At 37.6% G+C, this 26,234-nt stretch overlaps 1 protein-coding gene across 1 annotated transcript in view; it reads left to right on the top strand.

The window, feature by feature from the left end:
- The window catches only part of LanA (laminin subunit alpha), a 1,191,635-nt gene that overhangs the window by 499,840 nt on the left and 665,561 nt on the right, over window positions 1-26,234 (top strand). The window contains exon 23 of the mRNA XM_090391815.1: window positions 2,697-2,841. Within this exon, the coding sequence (XP_090247941.1) occupies window positions 2,697-2,841 (145 nt within the window). The remainder of the gene's footprint in view (window positions 1-2,696; window positions 2,842-26,234) is intronic.

The raw sequence follows: 26,234 nt of genomic DNA on the forward strand, positions 1-26,234 counted from the left end.
TGGTGGATTTTCATTTGCCTAAACTTAATTACGAATTCATTATTATTAGCCCTTAGAGTAGTAACAGGCAGAGCAAATAACATGGCGGCGGCTTTGTTTGGGTGGTTGCCAGCAGTGTGAGCACCTCTGTGAGAAAAGGGTATATGTGGAACTACAAGGTTGGGGTGATTTTGAAGAGCTCAGGAGACAGCTTGTGGGTGTAGCATGGAATGAGGAGTTAGCTGGAAAAGATATCAATGCATCTTGAGGGGTTTTCTAAAACTATCTAGTAGATGCAATGTCTAAATGTAATCCAAGGATGAGAAGGTTAAATAAGGTAGGTGTGAGATGGATGAATAAAGAGATTAAGCATGCAATACAGAGAAAGAGGACATTGTGAAGGCAGCATAAGAGAAGTAGAAATAATCAATTCCATGACCATCAATTCCAAGACCATCAATTCCAAGACCAGGCAAGGAGAGTGACTTGGTTGGTGAGAGTAGCTAAAGAGAGGTATGAACAGCAGTTAATGAAGCCAAAAAGAATTCTAAGGAGTTCTTTCAATATGTAGCCAGCAAAAGAAAGAATGATTATGGAAGGATGACATTGATAGGAGAAAATGGTATAAAGACAGCTGTTGCAGAATGTGTGGTGGAGATACTTAATGAGCAATTCATAAATGTCTTTCAATCTTGTGAATGTGACTTCATAGAGAGATTGAGAGCACTAGATGATGTGGAGGAGAGGCTGACTGTAAGTGAGCAAGAGGTGTATGGGGAGTTGAGATAACTAGATGTTAATAAAGCTGTGGGACTTGATAATATATCACGCAAATTTTATTTGCTTACACTTGGATAAAGGATTAAAGCAAGAATATGATTTCTTGTCATCATTAATTTATTTTAGACAGATGGCTTACTTACATTATTGGCACACATTTGTCAACTAAGAGAAAAGTGCAAGAGAGGAGTGAATATCCTTGCATTCTAGCCACAGAATGTGGAGTCTGATATATGTTTTTACTTTACTTTTATTGTACACATATTCCAAAATAGCTCCCAAAATCCTACACTTCTGCAAGGAATAGTACCTGAGAAATCATAGATCAATTATGAAGAAATTTGTTGTAGAAAAATAGCAATGTAATGATAGCTTTGAACTATTATAGCATCTACACCCCTTGAAGGAGGCTGTGCACCAATAAATAATGATGATTGGACAGTATATCAATGTTTTTCATAGCAGTGAAACCTTATTGTAACAAATAAGAGAAGAGGTAGACCCCTAGCTCAAATTACGAATGGCGTGTCACCAAGTCCTCCTCCTCCATTTAAGGACTACATTTTGCGTAGCATGCTACACATTTTGTTTTGTTGTATGCGGTGCTTGGTATGTATGCATCTCGGCAGTTGAGTATGTGGCAGGTGAGATAAGGGGCAGCGGGGGGTACATATATGCAGAAAATGTAGGAAATGGGAAGAACTTTGTGAGTTAGAGATTACCATAACTGACCTTGGCAGCGTTGTGTCACAGCCAGGTGAATATTGACCTAGAGACAAGTATCTTTCACACTTCTCAACTCAGGAGTGAGTTGAGAAGTATGAAAGATGACATTAAGGGAATGGAAGAGATGAATGCAAGGCAAATCAGAGTAAGAGTGAGAGGGTTATGGGGATGATAGAAGAGGAGATGAGGAATAATACCTGAGAGAATAGAAACATTAGAAGACATGGAATGAGAGAGAGTTATGGGAATGATAGAAGAGGAGAGAATAGAAACAGTAGGAGAGAGAGAGCGAGTGAGGGAATGAGAAGAATGCAAGGGAGTTCTGGAACCAGGGATATTGAGATGCCAAAGTGAAGGATGCAGGTGAGCAATCAAGGAACAGAGTGGTAAGAGGTGTGATGTATGAAGACTCGATGATCCATTGTGTGGAAGATAGGATGCCAGAGGAGTGTTTGACTGGAGGAAGGATGGAAAGAGTGGCTATGGCAATTAAGTGGGGTGGAAGGGTTGATAAGATGATTGTGATGGTGGGCACAAATGACTTGAGAGGCAGTGTAAATCAGGTGAGGAGAGATCTGAGATTCATGCTTGAGTTTGTACAGAAAAAACTCACAGAGGGAAGATAGTGTGTGTGTTGTCCAGGTATGATAAGGACAAGCTGAGTAGAAGAGAATTAATAATGAATAGTATGATAGCCAGAATATGTCAGAAGAGAGGCTTGGAATATATGGATGCTTGGAGGGCATTTGAGGACATAAAGGAACTGTATGCAAGAGACCGTTTCCATTTGAATGAGGAAGAATGTAGGCATCTAGAGAGATTGCTGTTCTCTGAATGAGTCTGTTATATATTTCTTACAGGTCTACCCGATATATATGTTATGTATTCCTCCCACAACATGCTATTTTACTTCTTGGAGGCCTGAATCATAATAATAATATTAATAATAATAATTAATACTCTATGTGAGTATGCACGTAGTGTTGCCTCTTCTTTCAATCTTACTAAGTGTATTAAATAATATTTTTAAAAAAGGATTTTTCTATTTAAAAAGAAAGCATTCTCTAATTTTAAGTTAAACAATGACATCCAAACAAATTAGGAGATGGCAGTTTGTGAATACAAAGAAGGCATGCAGAACTAAATAAATACTACCTTATATATATATTGCCAAATGCATTTTTATTCTCTTGTAACACTTTTCTCTTCAGATGCAAGACAAATATAGTTGGACGGACTTGTGATAAATGTAAAGCAGGATACTGGGCCTTTCCATACTGTCAACTTTGTAACTGTGATCTGCGTGGTACAGCTGAAGATATTTGTGATCAAGATACTGCACAATGTTTTTGTAAGGTAGTATTTTTCAATTAATTTTTACCATTATATATGTTGGAAGTAATATTTAGGGGATAGACAGTTTTTGCCATTTATCATCCACCAAAAAAAAAAAAGGCCCCAAGTGATAACGTTCACTTGGGGCCTGAAATTGTTTGATACAAATACCATGTTTGGTCTCTGGTGCAGTGATCTTGGGTTATGTAACTTTAATCCACTGACAATGACATCTAGAGTACTAAAGTATTATAGATTCATAATCTGTTTTAGGTGGAATTTGTATAAATAATGGACAAAAAAAATGGAATCCATGATACATTTCGATTAATACGCCATTGGTCCACTGTGGACGTCTAGTACAGCCTGTATTTTTTGAGGGAGAGACTCTGTCAGTATTTGGAACTTAAAAGAAGGAAGTTTACAGCATTCATCTGACAGAAACTGGATCCTTGCCTTTGTTCTTTGGCGGGGGGGGGATGTTGCTTGCGAGCTCTCTCCAAAATGTCTCATGAATGTTCTATAGGATTTAAGTCTGACAATTGGGATGGCTATGGCAGACAGGACACCTCACCATCATGTTCCAATATTCCAGATGACCACATTTGCTTGATGAATAGGAGTATTATCCTCTGGAAACATGGCTGTCTGTGTTGGAGGAAAGTGTGTCAATATGGGATGAAGATGATAATTAATGATAATAAGAAAATGTGCGACATCCCCTTTGCCTTCCAATACATGTGGACTAAAACATGCCATGAGAATGCGTCCCAGGCCATTACAGAACCACCATAACCTTTCAGTTGGAAACAAGCACTCTAACTGGCCAGCTTCCTTTGGCTGATGCATCCGTTTGTTACATAAAGTGTGAAAGCGGATTCATTGGACCATATCGTATCCATCCACTGTTGTATAGTCCACTGCCTATGATCTTTGCACTATTGGACGTGATGACATGCATTGACGGGAATGATCAATGCTTGTTTAAGAAAATCAGACAGTGATAATCCAGCTCTGTGTAGCTCCCAGCACAGAGTTTTTGTTGAAATGGGTTTCCTACAACTGATGTTGAATTTTTCATGCATTTGCTCAGCAGTAGCATGCCTATTTTTTGTGGTACAGAGAATTAATGTTTAAACATCCCTCTCTTGCAATAAATACTCTCGTCCACTATTGCATTTCATTGATGTTGTTTGTTCTGTCAACTGCCATGCTGACATAACCTTAGAGACTGCTCCTGGACTAACATATGCAATTTCAGCTGCTATGGTCACAGATGCACCTGCCAGCCTGACTCCAACAATCATGCTTTTTTCGAAGTTATTAAGGTCATCTCTAGATTCCATTCTAACATGCGAGAAACAGCAGTATGCCTCTGTTTTCATTTTATACACATGCCGTAGGAAAGTCAGGAGTATATTTGCATATCAACCACTTCTGTGTTTGGTGCATCATAGATGCTGCATTACTCCTGATATTGTGTCCTGATAGCTCATTGTTTCCATTTTTTTTTTTTTTTTTTGGTTCATTACGTATATATCTGCAGTTTCAATTTCAATTTTAGTTTCAATTTGTGATTGCTCATTGGACTAAAAAAATTAGTCCAGTTTTTGTGGATTCAAGTTTCTAAAACTTGAACAAACACACAGACATAAATTCGACCAAAGAGTATTTTTGAAAACTGTTCACACAACCAACAAAATAGGCTCAACATAGAGCATGCTCAGACACGGAATTTTTTTCTCTTTCTTTTTTTTTTTTCTTTTCTTTTTTGTCAAAATAGCTGTCAGTTTTTTTACTTCAAATTTTTAAATCTTGTCCACAAAATACACATTTAGGAGTGTGAAAAATTTTAGCTATATCATCATCATCATCATCATCATCATCAAATTCCTGCCATGTACCATCAAGGGGTGTACAGAATATGCTAGTACTACATGAAAAATTTACATCATTACTAACTTCCTATCTACAATTTTCCTCCAGATCAGTCTGTTACTTGTCAAGACTCCAATATTATCAGATCTTATATTTCTGTCGTCTAAGGCACTTTGTACCCTTTCAAACCACCTATATCTTGGTCTTAGTCTGGGTCGTTTTCCTGCCAACCTGGCAGAGAACATTTGTTTTGCCAATCTTTCCTCGCCCATTCTGTTTAAATGGCCATACCACCTGAGATTAGCTCTGCTAGTTCATTCTTGGATGCTGACAATGTCAAGTTCTTTCCTAATATCCTCATTTTTAATGTGATATTGCCATCAATGCCATCTGTGCATGCCTCTAATCTTTCTCAGGACTCTCATATCTGCGTTCTCTAGTCTTTGGTCAAGTGTTTTACTTCTGACCCAGCTCTCAGATCCATAAGTTAAAACTGGTTTGAACACTGTCTTGTATACAGCTAATTTAGTGTTCCGACTAATTTCTCTCTTATTCCATATGAATTTATTCAGTTGACTTCCTACTATACCAGCTTTATTGATTCTGTTGTTCATTTCCATATTTAATTTACCATCTTCACTAAAAATCATGCCTAAGTAGGTGAAATGTTTTACTTGTTCCACAGGTTCACCGTTCACAATGCAGTTGACATTTTCACTGATTCTGCCTATTTTCATTGTCTTTGTCTTTTTATTGATGACCTTCATACCATATCTATCACAACAGTTATTCAATTTAGTCAAGGAATCTTGCAGACTCGTAGTGGATTTATTGATAAGTATAACATCGTCCGCATAAAGCAAAGAGCTGACATTAACATCTCCAATTTTGATATCATGTTTAATACCACTTTCCTTCATAATGTGATCCATATAGATAATGAATAACAGAGGGGATAATGTACATCCTTGTCTCACACCAGATTTAACATAAAATGTTCCTGTACTTCAATTCTAACTGCTGACTTAGAACTCGAATAAAGACTAAGTATTGCTTGATATAATGCTCCATTGACACCATATAACTGTAGCGTATTGAATAGCTTCTCTCTTGGCACCTTGTCATATGCCTTTTCCAGATCTACAAAACACAAATAGAGATCTTTGTTATATTCCCATGATTTCTCAACTATTTGTCGTAAAGTGAAGATCGTATCTTGACAGCCTCTATTTGACTGGAATCTAACTTGTTTTTCACCAAGCTTTTCTTTTACAATTAATTCTTCTCGACCGTTTCTTGAGTATACATGCATATTTGTTACCAGGAACACTCAGTAGGAAAATGCCTCTGTAATTCTCTCATTCAGTTTTATTTCCCTTTTTATATATGGGTACTATTAGAGCTCTACTCCAATCATCGGGAATTCATCCCTTTGTCCAGGCCTTCTGAACTATGCAATGCAGCCACTGCAAGACTTATACCACCATACTTCAGCATTTCTGCTCGAATATCATCTATTCCTGCTGCCTTTCCACATTTTAAGCCTTTGATGGCTTTTTCTACTTCAAGTATGGATATGTATTCCTGTTGGCATTAAATCATGGGATACTCACGATTTAATATTGGGGGGGGGGGGGGGAGTTGAGTAGACAATTTGAGAATGCATACGACCTATGACTGACCATCTGCAGTGATTGCCAATACATGATACCCGTGATATCCTCTGGCCCGGCTCGGGCAAACCAAGTAGCGCTCAGTCCGCAAGAGCACTACTTTGTTCCCTTTCATAAGTAGTATAGAAATAGAAGACACGACACAACATAAATAAAAAAATGAAGTTTAATTAGGAAAAGATTTTTGGAAATTTTTCTAGTGTTTTTTCCTTTTTCTTTTGGGGGGCCAGAGCCTCTTGCCCCCCAAAAAATCATTAAAACAGAAAATGAGTGATTTAAAAACTATAACGGATGTTAATAAGGACAAACGTGAGGTGAGAGTGGCGGAAGAAAATGAAATTGAGAGAACGAATGAAACTGGAAATGGCGTGATGCAGGAATTGAAAATGGAAAAAATCGAAAGAATGAATGGTAGCGAAAGTCGGACGCATGTTGGACTGAAAGTACAGAAGCACAGAAGGATGAATGAGAGTGAAAGTGAGTAGAGAGTGTCGAAAGTTAGAAAATTAGAAAGAATGAATGATAGAGAGAATGTGACGCGAGATTCGGAAGTTGAATTGGATAGGATGAGGAAAGAGATGAAATGGATGAAAAATGAAATTAAGAAAATTCGGATAAAAACTATTAAAACTAATCATGATGGCACGAAAGAGTTAACGAAAGATGAGCGAGTGGCATTATATGGCGACTCTATTATTAAAGGTGTGCTGGATGATAGGATGCACAAGGTATGTTTTCCAGGTGGTAAAATGAGTCGAGTGCTTGAGGCATTGGATATGAGGAGTGAGCGAGCAGGGAGTTGATGGTTTTAATTGGCACGAATGATTTGACAGAGGACAAAAGAGCAAGTAAGAATGAATGTCAGGAGGCAGCTTAGAAGGATAAAAGAGAATAATGTGACAGGAAGGGTAGTCAGCATGTTGCCTAGGTATGACTATGGTGAAATGAGGCAGAGAGCAAGGATCATGAATGATATGCTTGCTTAAATGTGTGAGGAGATGGGAGTACAGTTTGTTAATGTGTGGAATGAGTTTGAAGGAAGAAGTGAACTGTATAGGAGCGATGGACGGCATTTGAGTGATTATGGTTTTAGTCGCTTGGAGAGACTGCTGCTGCTGGAAGGTAGAGAAGTGAGTAGAGTGAGAGTGAATGAATCAGATCAAACAGGAAATGATGTGGAAGAGCAGGAGAGTAACACAGGAGAGATTGAAGAGGTGGTTATGAATGAGGAAGTGAGTGGTATGAGTATAGAAAATGAGAGAATGGGTGTGCAAGAGGAGCAGGGAAATGGGGAGGCTCAGGGTGGACACGGGTACACAGCTTGAGAAAGGTGGATGCTCCGAGAGGAGGTGAGAGCATGTGTAGACAGGAAAGAAATGGGATGACCTGGGATCAAGAGGAAACAGTTGGAATTGAAAAGGGTTTTAAAATGAATAAGCAGAAGAGGAAATTGCCTCAGTAGAACATGGAGAGATCACATCAAGTGAGTGGTATCAGTGGAACTAGCTGTAGATCCAGAAATGAGCTATTGTGTTTGTATTCAAATGCTAGAAGTATAAGAAACAAGGCAGATGAAATGGTTGCATTAATTGCATCAGTTCACCCAAAAATTGTCGGAATAAGTGCGACATGGTTGGAAGAGGACGACATTCTGACAGGAATCGAGATTGAAGGGTATGATGTGTTTCGTGAGGATAGAAGGGGTAAAAAGGGAGGGGGAGTGCTGTTGATGATAGAGAAAGAGTTATGTCCATACAAAGTAGAGATGCAAGTGAGAAATAGTGCCAGTGATTTTGAGGGAGTATGGTGTGAGATAGAGGTGAATGGAATCAAATACCTGGTTGGATGTTGTTATAAACCAGGTAATGTGGATGGTGGTGATAATGAGTGTATAATCAAATTAGTCAAGCAAATAAGAAAAGGGTGATCATAATGGGTGATTTTAATTATGGTAATATAGACTGGAATGATGAGATAGCAACTGGAAGTAAAGAAAATGAGTTTCTTGAATTTTTGAGGGATAACTATCTCAGACAGTATGTAACAGAGGGTATGTGAGGATTGAGGGTCTTGGATTTAGTCATCTCATTAGAGGATGTAATTATAAATGAGGTATCAAATCATCCACCAGTTGGTGAGAGTGACGATGAGGTGATTACCTGGGTGGTTGCCAACAGTGGGAGGACCTCTGTGAGAAAAGGGTATATGTGGAACTACAAGGGGGGGGGGGTGATTATGAAGAGCTCAGGAGACAGCTTGCGGGTGTAGCATGGAATGAGGAGTTAGCTGGAAAAGAGATCAATGCAGCTTGCGGGATTTTCAAAAACTATTTAGTAGATGCAATGTCTAAATGCATACCACCGGTGAGAAGGTTAAATAAGGTAGGTGTGAGATGGATGAATGAAGAGATTAAGCATGCAATACAGAGAAAGAGGGCATTGTGGAGGCAGCATAAGAGGAGTGGAAATAACCTATTCCATGAAGTCTACAACGACCAGGCAAGGTGGGTCACTTGGTTAGTGAGGGTAGCTAAAGAGAGATATGAACAGCAGTTAGTTAATGAAGCCAAAAAGAATCCTAAGGAGTTCTTTTGATATGTAGCCAGCAAAAGAATTCCATTGATAGGAGAAAATGGTATAAAGACAGATGTTGCAGAATGTGTGGTGGAGATACTTAATGAGCAGTTCATAAAGATCTTTCAATCTTGTGAATGTGACCTCATGGAGAGATTGAGAGCAGTTGATGATGGGGAGGAGAAACTGACTGTAAGTGAGCAAGAGGTGTTTGGGGAGGTGAGTAAACTAGATGTAAATAAGGCTGTGATAATATATCACCACGTATGCTGAAGGAATGCACCAGGGAGTTGACACCTGCCTTGACATATTTTTTAATACGAGTCTTGCACTTGGTCAAGTTCCTAAGGAGTGGAAGGAGGGCATGATTGTGTCACTTCATAAAGGAGGTATCGAACTCAAGCATCAAACTATAGGCCTATCTGTGTGTGTGTCAGGTGTTGTGGTTAAGTTTTTGGAGAAGCTTGTGAGAACTAGGATCCAGAGTTGGGTTGACAACAATGGTATTATCTTTGATGGACAGCATGGATTTGCTAAAGGGAGGTCATGTTTTAGTAATCTACTTACTTATTATAATAGTGACTGCTTCCTTGGACAGAGGAGAAGGACACACAATAATATACTTAGATTTCGCAAAGGCTTTTGATAGTACCTAGTCAAACTAGAGCAGATGGGGTTGCATATTAAATTAGTGTATTGGATTAGAGACTGGCTATCTGATAGGTATCAACAAGTTGTGTATGGGGGGGGGAGCGATAGTCAGGAAAAGGAAAGTCACTGGTGGAGTGCATCAAGGGTCTGTTTTGGGGCCATTACTGTTTAACTTGTATATTAACGATATAGGTGACGATTTGGATTGAGTTATTCAGTTGTTTGCAGATGATGCAAAGTTGGAACGAACCATAAAGAGTAGTGAAGATGTTGTGGCCTTACAAAAGACTTGAATAAATTGAGTGTTTTGGCACGGAAATGGAGATATGAGTTCAATGTTGCAAAATGTAAGGTTTTAAAATTGGAAAAACAAAGATGGGATGCAGAATTTATGCTTGGTGAGGAATGTTGTTGGAGGTGGAAGAAATAAGAGATCTGGTGGGTGATAGTGGATAAGGATCTGAGATTTAGGGACACGTAGCCAAAATTGTGAAGACAACATAAAGGCTTCTGGGAATGATGCGGAGGATATTGGCGTGTAGAAGTAGGGAGATTCTTGTTCCGTTGTATAAGGCTTTGATTAGGCTACCCATGGACTATTGTGCCCAGAAAATATTTTACCTGGTTTTCAGAAGGATGAAGAGATGTTGGAAAGGGTCCAATGGCGATTGACTAAGGTAGTTTCTGATCTCTGGAATATTGAGTATGAGGAACGATTGAGATGATGCAAATTGCAGAGTCTGGTGGACAGGAGGAAGAGAGGAGATATGATAAAGACCTACAATTTATTAATGGGTTGTTATGGGATCAATGCTGGAGAGGTTCTACAGAAAATAGTGGGAGTGAGAGGCAGGTTTTTTGTGCAGAGTTGTGAATGATTGGAATGCCTTGCCTGAGAGTGTGGTATCTGCAAGGAGTTTGAATGTTTGTGATAAAAGGACCTCCCAGATGAGTCTTTGACTCCATGAGGTCTTGGGGTAATAATAACCAAGAGCTTTTTGTCCTTGGGGACTTAAACAGTAGAACTGGTTTGAGGATTTGGAATTTAACAGTTGGACCTTTTGGTGAAGATGTAGAAAATAATAATGGTAAAAGATTGATCACACTGTGTGAAGCACAAGAATGGCAGTTAATGGAATTCATAATTCCTGCATAAAGTTATACACAGATTTCCTTTGGTTTAGCATACAAGAGGGTTACAATCTATTATTGATCACATGATTATGAAACAACCGAATCACTGCATTGTGAGGGACATGCAAGTATTGATTCAGAATGTGGGACAGACCATATTCTGAATAAATGAGTAAAAGGAGAAATGAGTAGGATAGTGACATCAAGCTAGATATATGGTTGACCTTCTTCAATCAAGGATTTTGAGATCAATCAAAGATTGAATGCATGTGTGGACTGGGGTGCTGATGAAATCTATAATCATATTAAAGAGACTGTTCATGAAGCAGCTAAGGAGACACTTGCTTTTGAAAGGAATTTGAATCACATTAAGGTAGAATGGATGATGGGAGAAGCTGTTGAAGCCATCATTGAGAAAAAGGATACATATAAAGCTTGGTTTGTTCTGGAAGACAGGAGTATCAGGGAAAATATCAAGTTATTAAGGGGAAAATAAAATAAAAATTGTATGAAAATATTGGAACATAAATTCTAGGAAGAATGTCGGAATAGGGTTTGTTGTGAGATTAATACTTAGGATATAATTGGTCAGCCCTTGCATGGAAGACCATCAGGTGCATGAGAATATTAAACCATAGATCATATCCAGTGAAGTTAATACCTATTTCAGCCTGGATGAGTCATTTTAAATTTTAAGGACCTTCTAACAGAGAATAAGAAGGAATTCATTTCGGGAGTACAGATTGTGATTTGAGAGAACAGAAGCAGTGGATCCATTTTAGAAGTGAGGTGAGAAATGCTTTGGCAAGGTTATGTAATATGATGCCAGCTGGTCCAAGAGGAGTGCTCATGGAATTGTGAAGGTGACCAGTTGCTAAGAATAATAACAAGAATGTTCAGTCAAGTTCTAGAAGGAGATGTAATTCCTGATGAGTGATCATTTATCATATATAAACACCCATCTTTAAAAAGGATAATAAGAATGATTGTTAAAATTACAGAGGCATTAAATGTGATGGCCTCCATTAGTAGGTTGTTAAGTAAAATTATAACTGCAGGGTTAGAGAAGAGTATTGTCTTTTGTGTGTCAGATGAACAGGCCAGCTTTACTGCTGGAAAATCTTGTATTGATAATATTTTCATCATAAAACAGATCATTGAAAATGAATTGCCAAAGGGCAGGAAACACTCCTGATTTCTTGTTAGCAGACTCTGGGATTTGATTGAAGAAAATGAATGTGAGCAAGTCAATCATCAATTTGATGAAGAGAATGTACAGAAGTGCAGAGCAGCTGTTTAGTGTAGGAGGCTGATATCAGCTGAGTTTACAATATCTAAAGGTCTGAGACAAGGATGTGAAATGTTACAACCCTGATTCAGTGCTAGCACATTGAATATTTCGTGTAGAGTGATGGGAATTGATATTGGAAACAGTGTGCCATTCATTAATTCATTCACTATTGTTTGCTGATGATCAAGTGATAATTACTTAAGATTAGGATGAAATTTACTTTATGATGAGGAAAGTGGTTAATCTTTATAGCATGGAAGGCCAGAAAGTAAATTTTACCAAGACAAAATATTTGGTGGCTTGGTGGAGAAGGCAGAGATTAGATCTTTTAGTTGTTAAAGTAACGGCAGTAGATCATTTCCAACACTAGGGTCTATTATTCATAAGTCAGGAACATGAAAATGATACTCCAAATGATAGTGAACAGTATTCTGATGTGTGGGGGAAATGGATGTATATTGAATGTTAAGCTGTAGTGATGGATGGCTTATGATGAAGTATGTGATTATCTTGTCTTCAGAGAGTTTGGAATGAGACCATCACGGAGAGATTGAATTTGCAAGAAAATGTGGATTGCCTGGAATGTCGATCTTTACAGGAGAGATGGCCCAAGTTAGTAATGAATTGATCACCACCAGGAAGATGGAGGAGAGATGGCCTTTACCTATGAGGAAAAGATGAGTTGTAGAGCAACACAAGAAGGTTGAAAGTCCATTCACAGTGGAGAAGAGGATTATAAGGCAACTGGTAAACAGTGAAAATGCCTATAAAACTAAAAGTAAGCATAATAAATGCCATCGAACTGTCATCCCATTGTGCCGACCTCTGTTCTCTCAAATAGTGGAAAAGATCATCAACAGCCAATAATTTCTTCACTAGTTGTAGGCCTGTTAATTAATTATAGATTCTGTCACTTTTTCCTCACAGTAAATCACCTTAGACAATTTTACCATCTTTTGAAAAAGAAAAGTTTGGCAAAACTTGATGTTTATAAAGTACAGTAATCTGCCTTCGACCTTGTGTAGTTGGGTTTCCAATTTAATTTTTTCCAGTTTAATTCTCTTCTAATTATTCACTTCATATCATGATGAACAATTTCCTCTCTTCAGATTTCCATGTTAGTGCTGGAGTAATTCAGGGGTCTCTGCTTTCACCCATTCTCCTCTTCCCGCTATTATTATTATATGGGCACCTCCATGGAGTCCAAAGACTCATTGCGGGAGACCCCTTCTTGAACCAATTAACAGACAAAGCACCCACAACTGACTCTGGCAACCCATTCTACTCATTCCCAACTCTCCAAGCGAAAAGTCTAGTCCCCACACCCCTACTGACCACATCTTTATTCAACTTCCAGGGATGACCCCCTTTTTCTGGTCCCTCTAGCCAAGTGCTGAAACATTTCCCCTGTATCAATCCTATAAAATCCTTTAAGCAACTAAAATGTTTCTATCATATCTCCTCTTTTTCTCCTATCAACCAACTTCTACAATCCACACCCTTCATCTATCCTCATAGGGAACATTCCACAGGCCACTCACTATCTTGGTCACTTGTCTCTGAATCCTCTCTACTGCTTCCTCATCCCCAAGAAACTCAGTTGACCAGATTTGAGCACAGTAATCCAGATGTGGGTATATCAAGGCCTTATAAAGAGGAATAACAATTTCCTTATCTCTGCCCGTGAGTGTATTCTTCAATAGCCAAGTAATCTTATGGGAAACCTTAGCAATATGTCCTATAAACTTTTAACTCTCTGTCTACCACCACCCCTAAATCTCTAGCTTCATCTACTTTGTGGAGTACAGTGTGCTATCAATATGATACACCACATGTAATCTGTTTTTCCCAAAATGCATAATTTACATTTCTCCACATTAAACTGATATGCATTATCTTTTGCCCATACTGACATCCTGTTTAAATCATCCTGCATCCTCTCCACATTGCCTTGATTAACTATTACTCTATGTAATTTGCATCAACAGCCAACAACTGAATATATCCTTTAAGGTTATTTCCTATATCATTTATGTATACAAATTAAACAGATATATAAATGACCTACATAAAATAGCAATCCCTCAATTAATGTGCCTAATGTGTTCTTTAAAACGGGCAGATTAATTGAAAATGCAATTATCAAATATAATAACCTATGGGAAAAAGTATAATTCATTCTTCAAATTTCTTTTTTGAACCTTAATTATTTTTATAAAAGAATTAGGGTATTTCTCAAGGCCTAGTTAAAGGAAAACCATGAAGCTGAAAGATAATAAAACATATTCACAATATAAATTTATTATTCTACTGCTTAAAAAAAATTGAGTTAACATAGTTTTGAGGGCATTCTGTTTTTTTTTTTTTCTTTTTTCTCATACAACTGACAGTATGTATTGCCTTTTTCTACTCTTCTGCAAATTTTACTACTTCTCTCCTCATCAGGGCCAGCCTGTAAGCATTGCTGCTTAAAAACTTTGATTGTATGAAAAATATTTTCAAATTGTTTCTGTGAAATCTCTTTTGGCTGACTGTTAATGGTTAAAGTTTTTTCATATTCTTCAGGATCTTCCCACTGTGCACTTAAAATTAGCAGGACAGAATCATTCAATTCCTCAGAATGAGATTTAATTAACTCTTGAATGTTATCATTGTCAATCTCATCAAAACCCAGTTCATACCCGATGTTGGCAATTTCCTCAACATTATCCATTTAATTTGAGAAGCTTCTAAAATCATTTGCACAGTGTACTTCCAAAGAACTCGCATATTGCTAGCAGTAATTTCATTCCAAGATTAACGAATATTTTCAATAGCAGATTTAACATTAAATTTCTTCCAGAATTCTACTAATGTCATAGAATTCTCTCCAGATGTCACTTCTATTGCCTGTTTAAATGTTTTTCTCAGGTAGTATGCCTTAAAGGTTTTGATAATCCCCTGATACATAGATTGTATGAGAGAAGTTGTATTTGGCAGTAAAAATAGCACGCAAGAGAGTATGGTTCATTGTCTAAAATAAGCAGAGCTTTAAAATGAAGATTATTTTGTTTGCAAAAATTCTCAACTATTGGATGAAAATAATTGTGAACCATCTTTCGAATAAAGCTTTAGTAATCCATGCTTTCTTATTAGACTTCCAAATAATGGAGAGGGAAGCTTGATTAATACCTTTGAGGGCCTAGGATTTGTGCCCTGTAAACTACCACGGGTTTTAAATTTAGATTCACCTTCTCTATTGCCACTTAATAGAAGAGTCATTCTATCCTTTGTGACTTTATAACCATGCTGAGATATCTCTGATTTGTCCAGAAAAGTCTTGGAAGTCATTCGGTTCCAAAAAAAAAAAGGCTCATTTCATCAACATTAAATATTTATTGGTCACCATAGCCTACTTATTCCACAATTTTCTTTAAAATCTCTGAATAATTTATAGCCATCTCCTTATCCGCACTTGCAGCTTCCCCTGTGATTCATCATTATGTAGGTTATTTCTCTTTTTAAAACACTCAAACCACCCAGCATTTTGGTATAGGAAAAAAAGATGAACTAATTGAAAATGCACTAATTAGAGATGCATTAATCGAGGGAGATTGCTTTATATGACTATATATAAATAATATTTACACAAACATCAAATTTTCTTCAGTGTTGCGTTAATGACAGCACATCTCATTCTTCTTCTTCTTCATATGCAGATCTTATTATTATTATTATTCAGGCCTCCATGGAGTCAAAAGACTAATTGTGGGAGATCCTTCTTAGAAAACATAGTCTATTATTATCATTATTATTATTATGGGCAACCCCAAGGAGTTGATAGACTCATCGAAGGAGGCCCTAACATCATATGAAGAACAAGAACTATCATACCTTTCCTTGAACTCATTCACAGTCATGGCACCCACAAAAGACTCTGGCAGCTTATTCCACTCATTCACCACTCTCAAAGTAAAAAATCCCCATCAAGAAGAAACCCTGGCACCCATATCCGGGCACAGTAGTCCAGATGGGGATCTTATCAAGGCTCGATACAGAGGAACAATAACCTGTTTGTCTCTGCTCGTTAAAGTGTTTTTCAGCAACCAAGTGATTTGATGAGCTGATTTAGCCACTTTTGTGATGTATCCCCTAAACTTCAACTCCCTATCCACCAACACTCCCAATTCCCTGGCCAAATCAATCTCCTGGAGCACGGTTCCACCAATGTGATACTGCTGCTAATCTTTTCACCATAAAATGCATAACCTTACACTTTGCCACATTAAATTGACATCCATTCTCCTTAGCCCAGTCCTTCAAACTATCCAAATCATCCTGCAAAATTTTGACATCCTGTGCACTCACTATTGCTCTATCCAACTTTGCATCATCAGCAAAAAAATGAACACTTTCTCTCAGATCCTTTCCTATATCGTTGATGAACAAATTAAACAGTAGTGGTCCAAGAATTGAACCATGCGGCACACCACTAGTCACAGGCCATCTTTTGGACTCTACTCCTGAATAAACCACTCTCTGATATCTCTCCATAAACCACCCTCCAATCTCACCAACCCTATATCTATCCTCATATGCTGCAGTTTACTGATTAGAATTCCATGCGGTATCCTGTCAAAGGCCTTAGCAAGGTCCAGTAGAATCACTGTAAACCCATTACCCTTATCCAGTTCAGCCATCACTGTGTTATAAAACTTGAGCAAGTTACTGAGACATGATCTGCCTTTCACAAAACCATGCTGTCCCCCATACAGTATCCCATTTTCATCTATCTAATCCTGTATTTTCCTCTTGATTATTTTCTCCTTGACAATGATTCCTGATATGCTGATTGGTCGATAATTTACAACAGCACTCTTGGAACCTCCTTTATGCAGTGAAACTATTTTCCCCTCTTTCCACCCCCTCGGGACTAACCCAGACCCAAGACTCAAATTAAACAAAATGGTCGAGAGCACTGACAATTCTTTAGCCGCTTCACGTACAACATGAGCTGGTATACCATCCAATCCCACAGATGCATTGATATTGAGGTTTTGTAATAGACTATTCACCTCCACTTCATTCACCACAATTCCCACGTAAGCTATTGGTTCATTCATTCCTGCAATGGCACCACCTGGATGATATACTCTTGCAAGTTGCTCGCTCAGTAATTCCAATATATCAACTGATTCGGTTACCTCCCTACCATCGGCATTCTTTACAATCATTCTGCAATACACATTTTTTTCTTTTACTTGCAACATATCTAAAAAACTGTTTGAAATTCTCCTTAGCCTGCTTGGCTAATGTTCTTTCATAATCTGCTTTTGCTTTTTTTACAACACTCATTACCCTTCTGGCCTGCACTTTATACCGTTCATGCACCTGCCGGTAACCTTTCTCCTTAAATTCCTACCACAGTTGTTTCTTTTTTTGCAGCTCAAGCTTAATGGTGTTATTCATCCATGTAACCCCTACTTGATTTATTATTCGACTATAGGTATACAATCAGCCATTGCCTCTTGAAAACACTTCTTAACCACCTCCCATGCACTATCAAAATTCAGCCCTTGCAGTTTTACATGCCGTGGCACTGAACCAATCAAACTCCTAAGCTTGTCATACATACCAGCCCGATAATTCCACATGTACCCTGTCTTAATTGTTAATTCCACACCTTTAGCCACCTCCCAAGTCAAGACCCTATGATCACTCTCACCAATTGGTGGCAAAGTGGTCATATTCGTTACAGCCAAATTCTCAGATGTAATTACTAGGTCAAGTACTCTCTGACCCCTAATATTTTTAATTACATGCTGTCACAGATAGTTATCCCTTAATAACTGCATAAAATCCAATTCCTTCCTCCCATGTGTTCTCTCCTCCTTCCAATCAATGTTACCATAGTTGAAATCTCCAATAATAATTACCTTCCTTTCACTCATTTCTTCTATTTGCTTATGCATACAATCTCCACCATCTATTCCATCACCTGGTCTATAGCAGCACCCAACTGTATATTTTGTTCTGCTAGTCTCAAGCTCACACCAAATAGCCTCAAATGTGCTCTTTTCTCTATCCTGCAATTCCACTTCTATTCTCCTTGACTGCAGCTCATGAGCTATCATCAATAACACTCCTCCCCTATTTTATTCTTCCTGTCACCCCTGAACACACCATACCCCTCACATTCAATCCCACTAGCTATATCATCTTCTGTCAGCCATGTTTCACTAATGCCAATAACCTGTGACCTGGAAGTGCCATCCAAGGCCAAAAATTCTTCCTTCTTGTTCCTAATACTTCTGACATTAGTATACATGAATTTCAGAAGCCCATTTGTCCCATCCCTATTTTGATGCCTTATACTAACTATCCCATTCTGATTTGTTGTCCTTCATACTCACTCGGGCATATTACACACATTCATACACTCTGCTGTCTCCCTAAAGTCTGCATACCTACTCCTTTTGTAATAGACTATCATACCACTCCTTGAACTCATTCGCTGTTCTTGCTCTAACCACTCTCTCATGCAATACATTTCACAGTTCAACCACCCTCCATGCAAACAAACCACTTCTGACCCTCCTGCTAACAGCTTCCTTACGTAACTTCTAGGGATGACCGCTTGTCATCGTTCCTTCCCACTGTTCCACCAAGTGAAAGAACTTTCCAATGTGAACTCTATAACTGTCTCTGAACAGTTTAAATGTCTCGATCATATCACCTCTCCTTCTGTCCACCAAACTCTGCAGTCCACGTTCCCTAAGTCGATCCTCGTAACTGGCATTGTACAGTCCTCAAACCATCTTTGTTATCTCCACCTCTATACCCTTTCCACAGTTAATTTATCCCCCTTCAAATCCTAGGGACCAAATTTGAGAACAAGAGTCTAAGTGTGGTGTGATCAGGTCTTATACAATGGAATGATAACTCTTTTATCTCTGCAGGTCAGTTTCCTTCTCAGTATTGCAGCATTCCTCTGGGTTACGTTCACCACCTTTGCAATATGCTCCCTGAATTTCAGTTTTTTATCAATCATAATCCTCAGATCTCTTGTCTCCTCTACTTCCTCCAGTCGAGTGTGCATCCTCCCATTGATGAATCCCAAACTTCAAGATTACGTTTTGCTGCATTAAAGTGACATCCCCATTCATTTGTCCATCTGTCTAGTTTATTCAAATCCTCTTGCAGGGCTTGCCACATCTGCACTATTACTAATAACCCTTCCCGGCTTCACATCATCTGCAAACAACTCTATATCCCCTTGTAATCCACTGAGAATGTCATTGATATAAAGGTTGAACAATACAGGTCCAAGTACTGGGCCCTGTGGAACCCCAATTGTAACATTCTGCTTCCTTGATATTGCATCACCATACACAACTCTCTGATACCTATCAGACAGCCAATCCTGAATTCAGTTGACTAATCTGAAGTCTAAATCCATGTGCTGCAACTTAAGTATCAGCTTATTATGTGGCACGCTGTCAAATGTCTTTGCAAAATCCAAAAAAATGGCATTATATGCCTTTTCCTCATTAACTGCTGCTCTTTTCAGTTTATTATAAAAGGCAATTATATTACTAAATCAAGAGTGCCACTTAACAAATCCATGTTGATTCTCACAGATAACATTACCCTCATCTGCCCAATGTTGTATACAGTCCCTCACTACTTTCTCCACGATCTTAAGAACTACTGATGACACACAAACTGGCCTATAATTAAACACTTCCAGTCTGCTACCACCCTTATGCAATGGCACAATCTTACCTTCCTTCCATTCCATGGGCACTTTTCCCGCAGCCAGACTTTCAGTGAAAAACCAAGTTAAAGGCACTGTCAGTTCCCTAGCACATTCTTTAAAAAACCCGTGGTGAAATACCATCCTGTCCCACAGCTTTACTGGTATCCAGAGTACTCAGTATTTGGAACACACTCTCCTCTTGCACCTCTAAAACCTGAACCTGCCCTATCCCTCTAGTATTAAATCCTTCTTCTGCAAGATGAAATACTCCAATAAAGTGCTTATTGAACAACTTCCCTATGTACTCTGCATTAGTCACTCTATTCCCATTTTTATCCTGCAATGTCATTCTTCCACAATCATTTCTCCTCCTGCTGACCACATAGCTAAAAAATTCCCAAGGCTTTTCTTTGGATCTTAGGGCCATTCTCTTCTCATATTCCAGTTTTGCCTTCCTCACCATACTACCTGCATCTGATATTCTTCATGAATCTGGCCTCCACCCCTCTACTTATATCTCTTCCATAATCTCTTTTTCTCCTGCAGTTCTTGTTTGATATTGTTTGTTGTCCACTTTACACAAAATTGTGTCTGCTTCTTCACTCATGGAATACTGCTTTCTATTGCTGCTAACAAATATTCTTCACATTTTCCCAAGCACTAGTGATATCCTGGCCTTCCAATTCTGCCCTCAATGGAACTGCCCTTAGTTGATACCTAAGACTATTATAATCATCTACCTTATAATTCCACATATGTTCCCTTTTCTTTGTTACACCTGCATGTCTATTCATCTTCCAAGTCAATCATCTTCCACATGGTCACTCTCTCCAACTGGTGGGAGAGTGTCATCTTACTTATTATCAGCTCTTCTGATGCTATGACCATAGTACTTGTAGTACTTAAACATTCCAAGCTTCAAGATCTTAATTAGTGTCTTGATCTCTTTGACATTCTCCAATAGCATGAGTACCACACTGGCTCTGCTGAACTTATTGAACCAACTTCCCTTCCTCTTCATTACATTTGACTCTGTTCTTGGAAAGAGAATTCATGATTCTGTTTTTCCCAAAGAATGCAACCCTTAGCTGTTTAAAAAAACATGTTATCACCTTCCTTCCCTCAGCTCTTCTGATGCTATGACCATAGTACTTATAGTACTTAAACATTCCAAGCTTTAAGATCTTAATTAGTGTCTTGATCTCTTTAGCATGCTCCAATAGCATGAGCGCCACACTGGCTCTGCTGAATTTATTGAACCAACTTTTCTTCCTCTTCATTCCATTTGGCTCTGTTCTTGGGAAGAGAATTCCTTATTCTGTCTTCCTCTTCCCCAAAGAATGCAACCTTTAGCTGTTTAAACTAACATGTTATCAGCTTCCTTCCCTCTTAAGTTTTTAATATCTTCTTGTCCACACATGCAGAACTGGTTTGCTGTCAGTATTGTGATCTTTCATGTGCAGGTCCAATATTAATTGTGTGAATGTAATCATACAATCACACAATCACACTCATTTACTGACCAATAAATTGATTTCCAAATATTACTTAGAGTTTGTAGTTATAACAGTCATAATAATTGCTACTTATGTTAGAGGTCAAATTTAGTGAAAAATATGGGAATGCTTACTGCTTCCATTAGTTCATCACAGTCACAGAGATACCTTGAAGTATTTTTATAAAGAATTGTAACACACTCATATTAGAAATTATGGACTTTACAACCGTGTTATAAATAACTCTTTTAATTTCCCAATGTTTTGATCTTCATATTAAGATCATCATCTGGAGCATATACAAATATACAGGACAAGCTGAGTTACATTACATACAGTAAGCTAGAGAAACAATGATTTGATCAAAGAACTTAGCCGTTACTCAAAAACAGCTACAAAATATAAAATTGGAACTTTCAAGCTACTTAAATGCATATATCTGCATGATCCTGTAAAAGATTACGGACACCACGGCGAACCATATTATTCAAACGAAGAAAGAAAACCAGATTTTCAAATTCCATAGACTAAAAGATTGACAAAACCAATGGCCATATTCAAATTTCTCCACAATGAACAATAACAACCTATCCAACCACGCTTTAAACAAAGATGAACTCTTTGTACTTAACAAAGGATACTAAATTTTGCTGTAGCACCCAGATCAATAAACAAACTGGAATTTATTTGTAATATTGAAAAAGGCTTAAGATTCATCCCAAATAACATAGCGGACAAAATACATTTTGAAACCGCCAACATTTTAAATCATAATAAAACTATAACAAGCAAATTAACAAAACATGAATTAACAACGGTAAAATCATTAAAATCAAATCTGAACATCGTAATAACTAGAGCCGATAAAGGAAGTGCCACCGTTATTTTAAACCGAACCACTTATTTAGAAAAAATGAATCTGCTAGTCCCAGACAATAATACATACCAACTCGTTAACTTCAACCCGACCAATAGAATAAAAAAGAAAACAGAGAAACTACTTAAGTCAGTTACCATATGGCCTGAAGATATGGTCAAAAAAACTATTTCTGCACTACGCTCGTTCCCCAAGAATTTACGGGCTACTGAAAATACACAAGGAAAACACACCACTTCGGCCAATAGCCCGAATTATTGCTTAGCCGAGAGATTAACAGCAACACTCAAGGAATTGGTAGGTCATTCCCCCTTCTATATCAGAAACGCACAACACTTAATAAACATTATCAAAGACATTACATTATATTAGAAAAAGATGATTTATTAGTCAGTTTTGACGTCTCTGCCCTCTTTACAAATGTCCCAATCCTTCTTTTACAGAACAAATTCCCTCCAGATATCATGGTGCTCTTTGTGTGTGTATTATGTTCTGGTTATTGTGTATGGCAAAACGTTTTCTACCTACAGAAAGAAGGCATGGCCATGGGCTCACCATTATCCCTCCCTATTTGCTAACTTTTATATGGAACATTTTGAGCAACATGCTTTAGATTCCTCTCCTTTAAAACCCAAAGTCTGGCTTAGATACGTTGACGATGTTTTCGCCATCTGGTCCCATGGCCGCCAGACACTGGACACATTCCTTAGTCACCTAAACAGACAACACAAACGCATACAGTTCACAGTTGAGATTGAAAAACAGAACACACTTTTCGTTTCTAGATGCACTTGTCACACACTTCCTTCTGGCAATCTTTCCTTCACTGTTTAGAGTGTGTGTGTGTGGGGGGAGTGATGAGATAGTTTGTGAATATATTTGTCCTTGTGAGTAGTTTTCTGTATGCTGTAAAAATATGGTTACAATCCAAAAGGCACGTCACTGAGTTATCTCTCATGATGATAATTAACAATAGTTTAGTTTTTCCTTTTTCATAGTAAAATGAATTCTTAGATATTGATTATTGAGATGGAGGGGCAGGGAGGGGGAATCTAATGTGCCTGAGCCATGAGACCAAATAGAGAACGCCTCATTTTTTATTTTAAGCAGATAGAAGGCTTAAGTCTAAATACAAGACAATTGTTCCTTATTAATCATAACATAATGGTCGAAGAAAATGAAAGATTAATTTCTATGCATCATTTTTGTTGTGACAGTTTCAATACCATAGCATTCATATGCTTCTGCTTACAAATGCTTTTGTGAGAGTTAAAGGCATAAGTAAAGAATAGTGTTTCATACTTAGGGTTACAAACAGCATTGAAAATGGTGTGTCACATACTCTCCGACCACAAATGTGAGAACCCTGGCTGGCACAGTGCCAAGAAGAGTCAATTCATATTGAAGGGGAGAAAGGAATAAGGCAATGTACAAATTCACCACTAACACACAAAATCACATATTTTATACATAAAATTTTCCAACTATTGTGCAAGCAACATAGTTACCACTTTAAAAACTAGAATTTTCATAAAAGAAAAGCTAATTTTCCGACATATAATAATAAACACTTATTATTGATTACCATATTATCGGAATGGATTCGCATTCTTCTCGATTTCTCAGAAGTGTTAAGGGGTCTCATATCTGTGGTTAGACAGTAAATTCAAATTATTACATCCCTCCCTGCCAGCAGTTTGTTCTTTGTTGATTGATAAAAAAAATGGGCATTTTAAGAAAGCAAAGAAAACAAGCAGGAGAAAAAAGAAACTTTTGTATCTTTTTTCAAAACTTTTTGTAATCAGATAGATTTTGTGATAGCATCTTTCAGATTCCAATAATGCCTTGAATCTTCTCATAATTGAATGAGGAGACTGCCATATCAGTTATAACAGGTATCATTTGTGCAAATTTATACATGAGACAAACAAATGAACAATCTTTCATTTTTTTATGTAAAACTGGAAATATACCCTAACAATCCTAATAACATTAATCATGTTTACAGATAAATATACAAATTTTTGCTTCAGTTTCCTTTTTTTTTTTTTGTTATTATTCTCCTGTTTATTTCAGTTCATGCATGCTATTTTTTTTAAATAATTTCATTTACAATAAATATTTTTTGTGTGAATAAATACACACAAAAAAGTACTCCATTTATTGTTATTCAAGATATTTTATTATTATTTTCTCAGGAATCTAAATGGAGAAGATGCATCATTATTTGCACAATACCTATATACATCTCCTTGAACTTGATTCAGCACTCACAACCCATTCCTCCCATTCACTAAGATCCAAGAAAAAAATAAAATCTAATCCTCATATCCTTGTTTACTACATTCTTACACAAACTCTCAGGAGGGAGGGTGATCCCTTCTTCTCTCCTGCTGCCATGTATTGAAACAAAGACTTCTCTTTCATTTCTGTAAAATCTCTAATAAATAGTATATTTCCGCCATATCCCTTCTGTTTTACCCATCATTTATCTTTGCTAACTCTTCACAAAGATGGTGACTTACAACTGTATCCTCTTCATCACATCCTGAAGAAATCCAGCCTACCAGATCTATGTGCAGTAGTTCAGAAGTAGACTTATTAATGTCATATAAGGACCTTTTATTTGCTTGCCATATAGCAGAATAACTGTTTGGGATTATCTTTGGTCTGCTCAACTAGCTTCCTGTCATAATCTGCTTTTGCCTTTCATAACAGGCCACGAGGCAGACCAAGAATTTCATATATAAATAACATGATGATGCTAACTGGCGCTAAGAGTTATGAAGAGATAAAAAAGGAAGTCACAAGACAGGATGTTGTGATGTGCTGCTATGTTTACCAATTTTCGGATTGATGCACCAAAGAAGAAGATCATACTTGTTATCCTTCTTGCCTGTGATTTGTAGTGCTCATGAGATTATTGATCATCTGCCAATTTATACACCACAACTATTTCTTTTTCTTCAGCTTCTGCTTAATGATGCTACACATCCATCTAACATCTACCTGATTTATCCTCATGACTATGGTTATACAGAGTTTGATACTGTTGATACTACTTTCTACAAACAGCTCTTTTCTATCTCCTCTGCACTGCTAGCATCTATCTCTCCAGATTCTTTTTCTTCTTATTATTATTATTACAGGAGGTACCTTTGGTCTTCCTATAGTCCCAGCACTCATTGTGGGAGACCCACACTATCAATACAATATCTATTGTATTTCTCCTTGAAACCATTAACAAGTAGAGTATTCATAACTAACTACAGTATGGTAACCACTTCTATTCATTCACCACTCAGCAAATGAAAAAATCTAATCATTACACCCTTCCTAACCACATTCTTACCCAACATCCAGAGATAACCTCTTCTCCTACCACCTCTAGGCAAGTGCTGAACTGTTTCTTCTGTATTTATCTTAACTTGCCTCTGAATCCTCTCCGCCACTTCCTTATCCCAATGAAATCCAGATACCATACCTGAGCATAGTAATTCAGATGTGATTATATCAAAGCTTCATAAAGAGGAATGATAATTTCCTATCTCTGTTTGTTAGTGTGTTCTTCAATAACCAAGTAATCCTATGAGCTACAATGGCTACTTGAGCAACATGCCCTCTAAACTTAAACTTTATATCTACTACCCCTTCCCCCAAATCTCTGGCTTAATCAATTTCCACAGTTCCCTCAATGTGGTATACAGCTTGTATACCACATTGAGTATCCCAAAATCTCAGTTCCCAAAATGCATAACTTTACACTTTTCCACATTAAATTGACATCCATTATATTTTATCCATACTGTCAACTTATATAGATCATTCTGCAACCTCTATATCACCTTGATTAACTATTAATCTACCTAACTTTGCAGCATCAGCAAACAACTGAATATCTCCCATCAAATTAATTCCTAGATCATTTATGTACAAATTAAACAGCAGAGGTCAAGGCACAGAGCCGTGTTGCACACCACTAGGTACATGTTTTCTTCTGGATTGTGCTCCTCCATATACTACTTTTTGATAATTGTCCATCAGCCCTTGTATTTATATCACCAGTTTCATATCCATCCCCCATTTGTTGTTGCAGTTTGTAT

This window comes from Typopeltis vanoorti, chromosome 4, assembly GCF_054136105.1.
Source record: "Typopeltis vanoorti isolate ZY-2024b chromosome 4, IOZ_Tvanoo_1.0, whole genome shotgun sequence".
Classification (NCBI taxonomy): domain Eukaryota; kingdom Metazoa; phylum Arthropoda; class Arachnida; order Uropygi; family Thelyphonidae; genus Typopeltis; species Typopeltis vanoorti.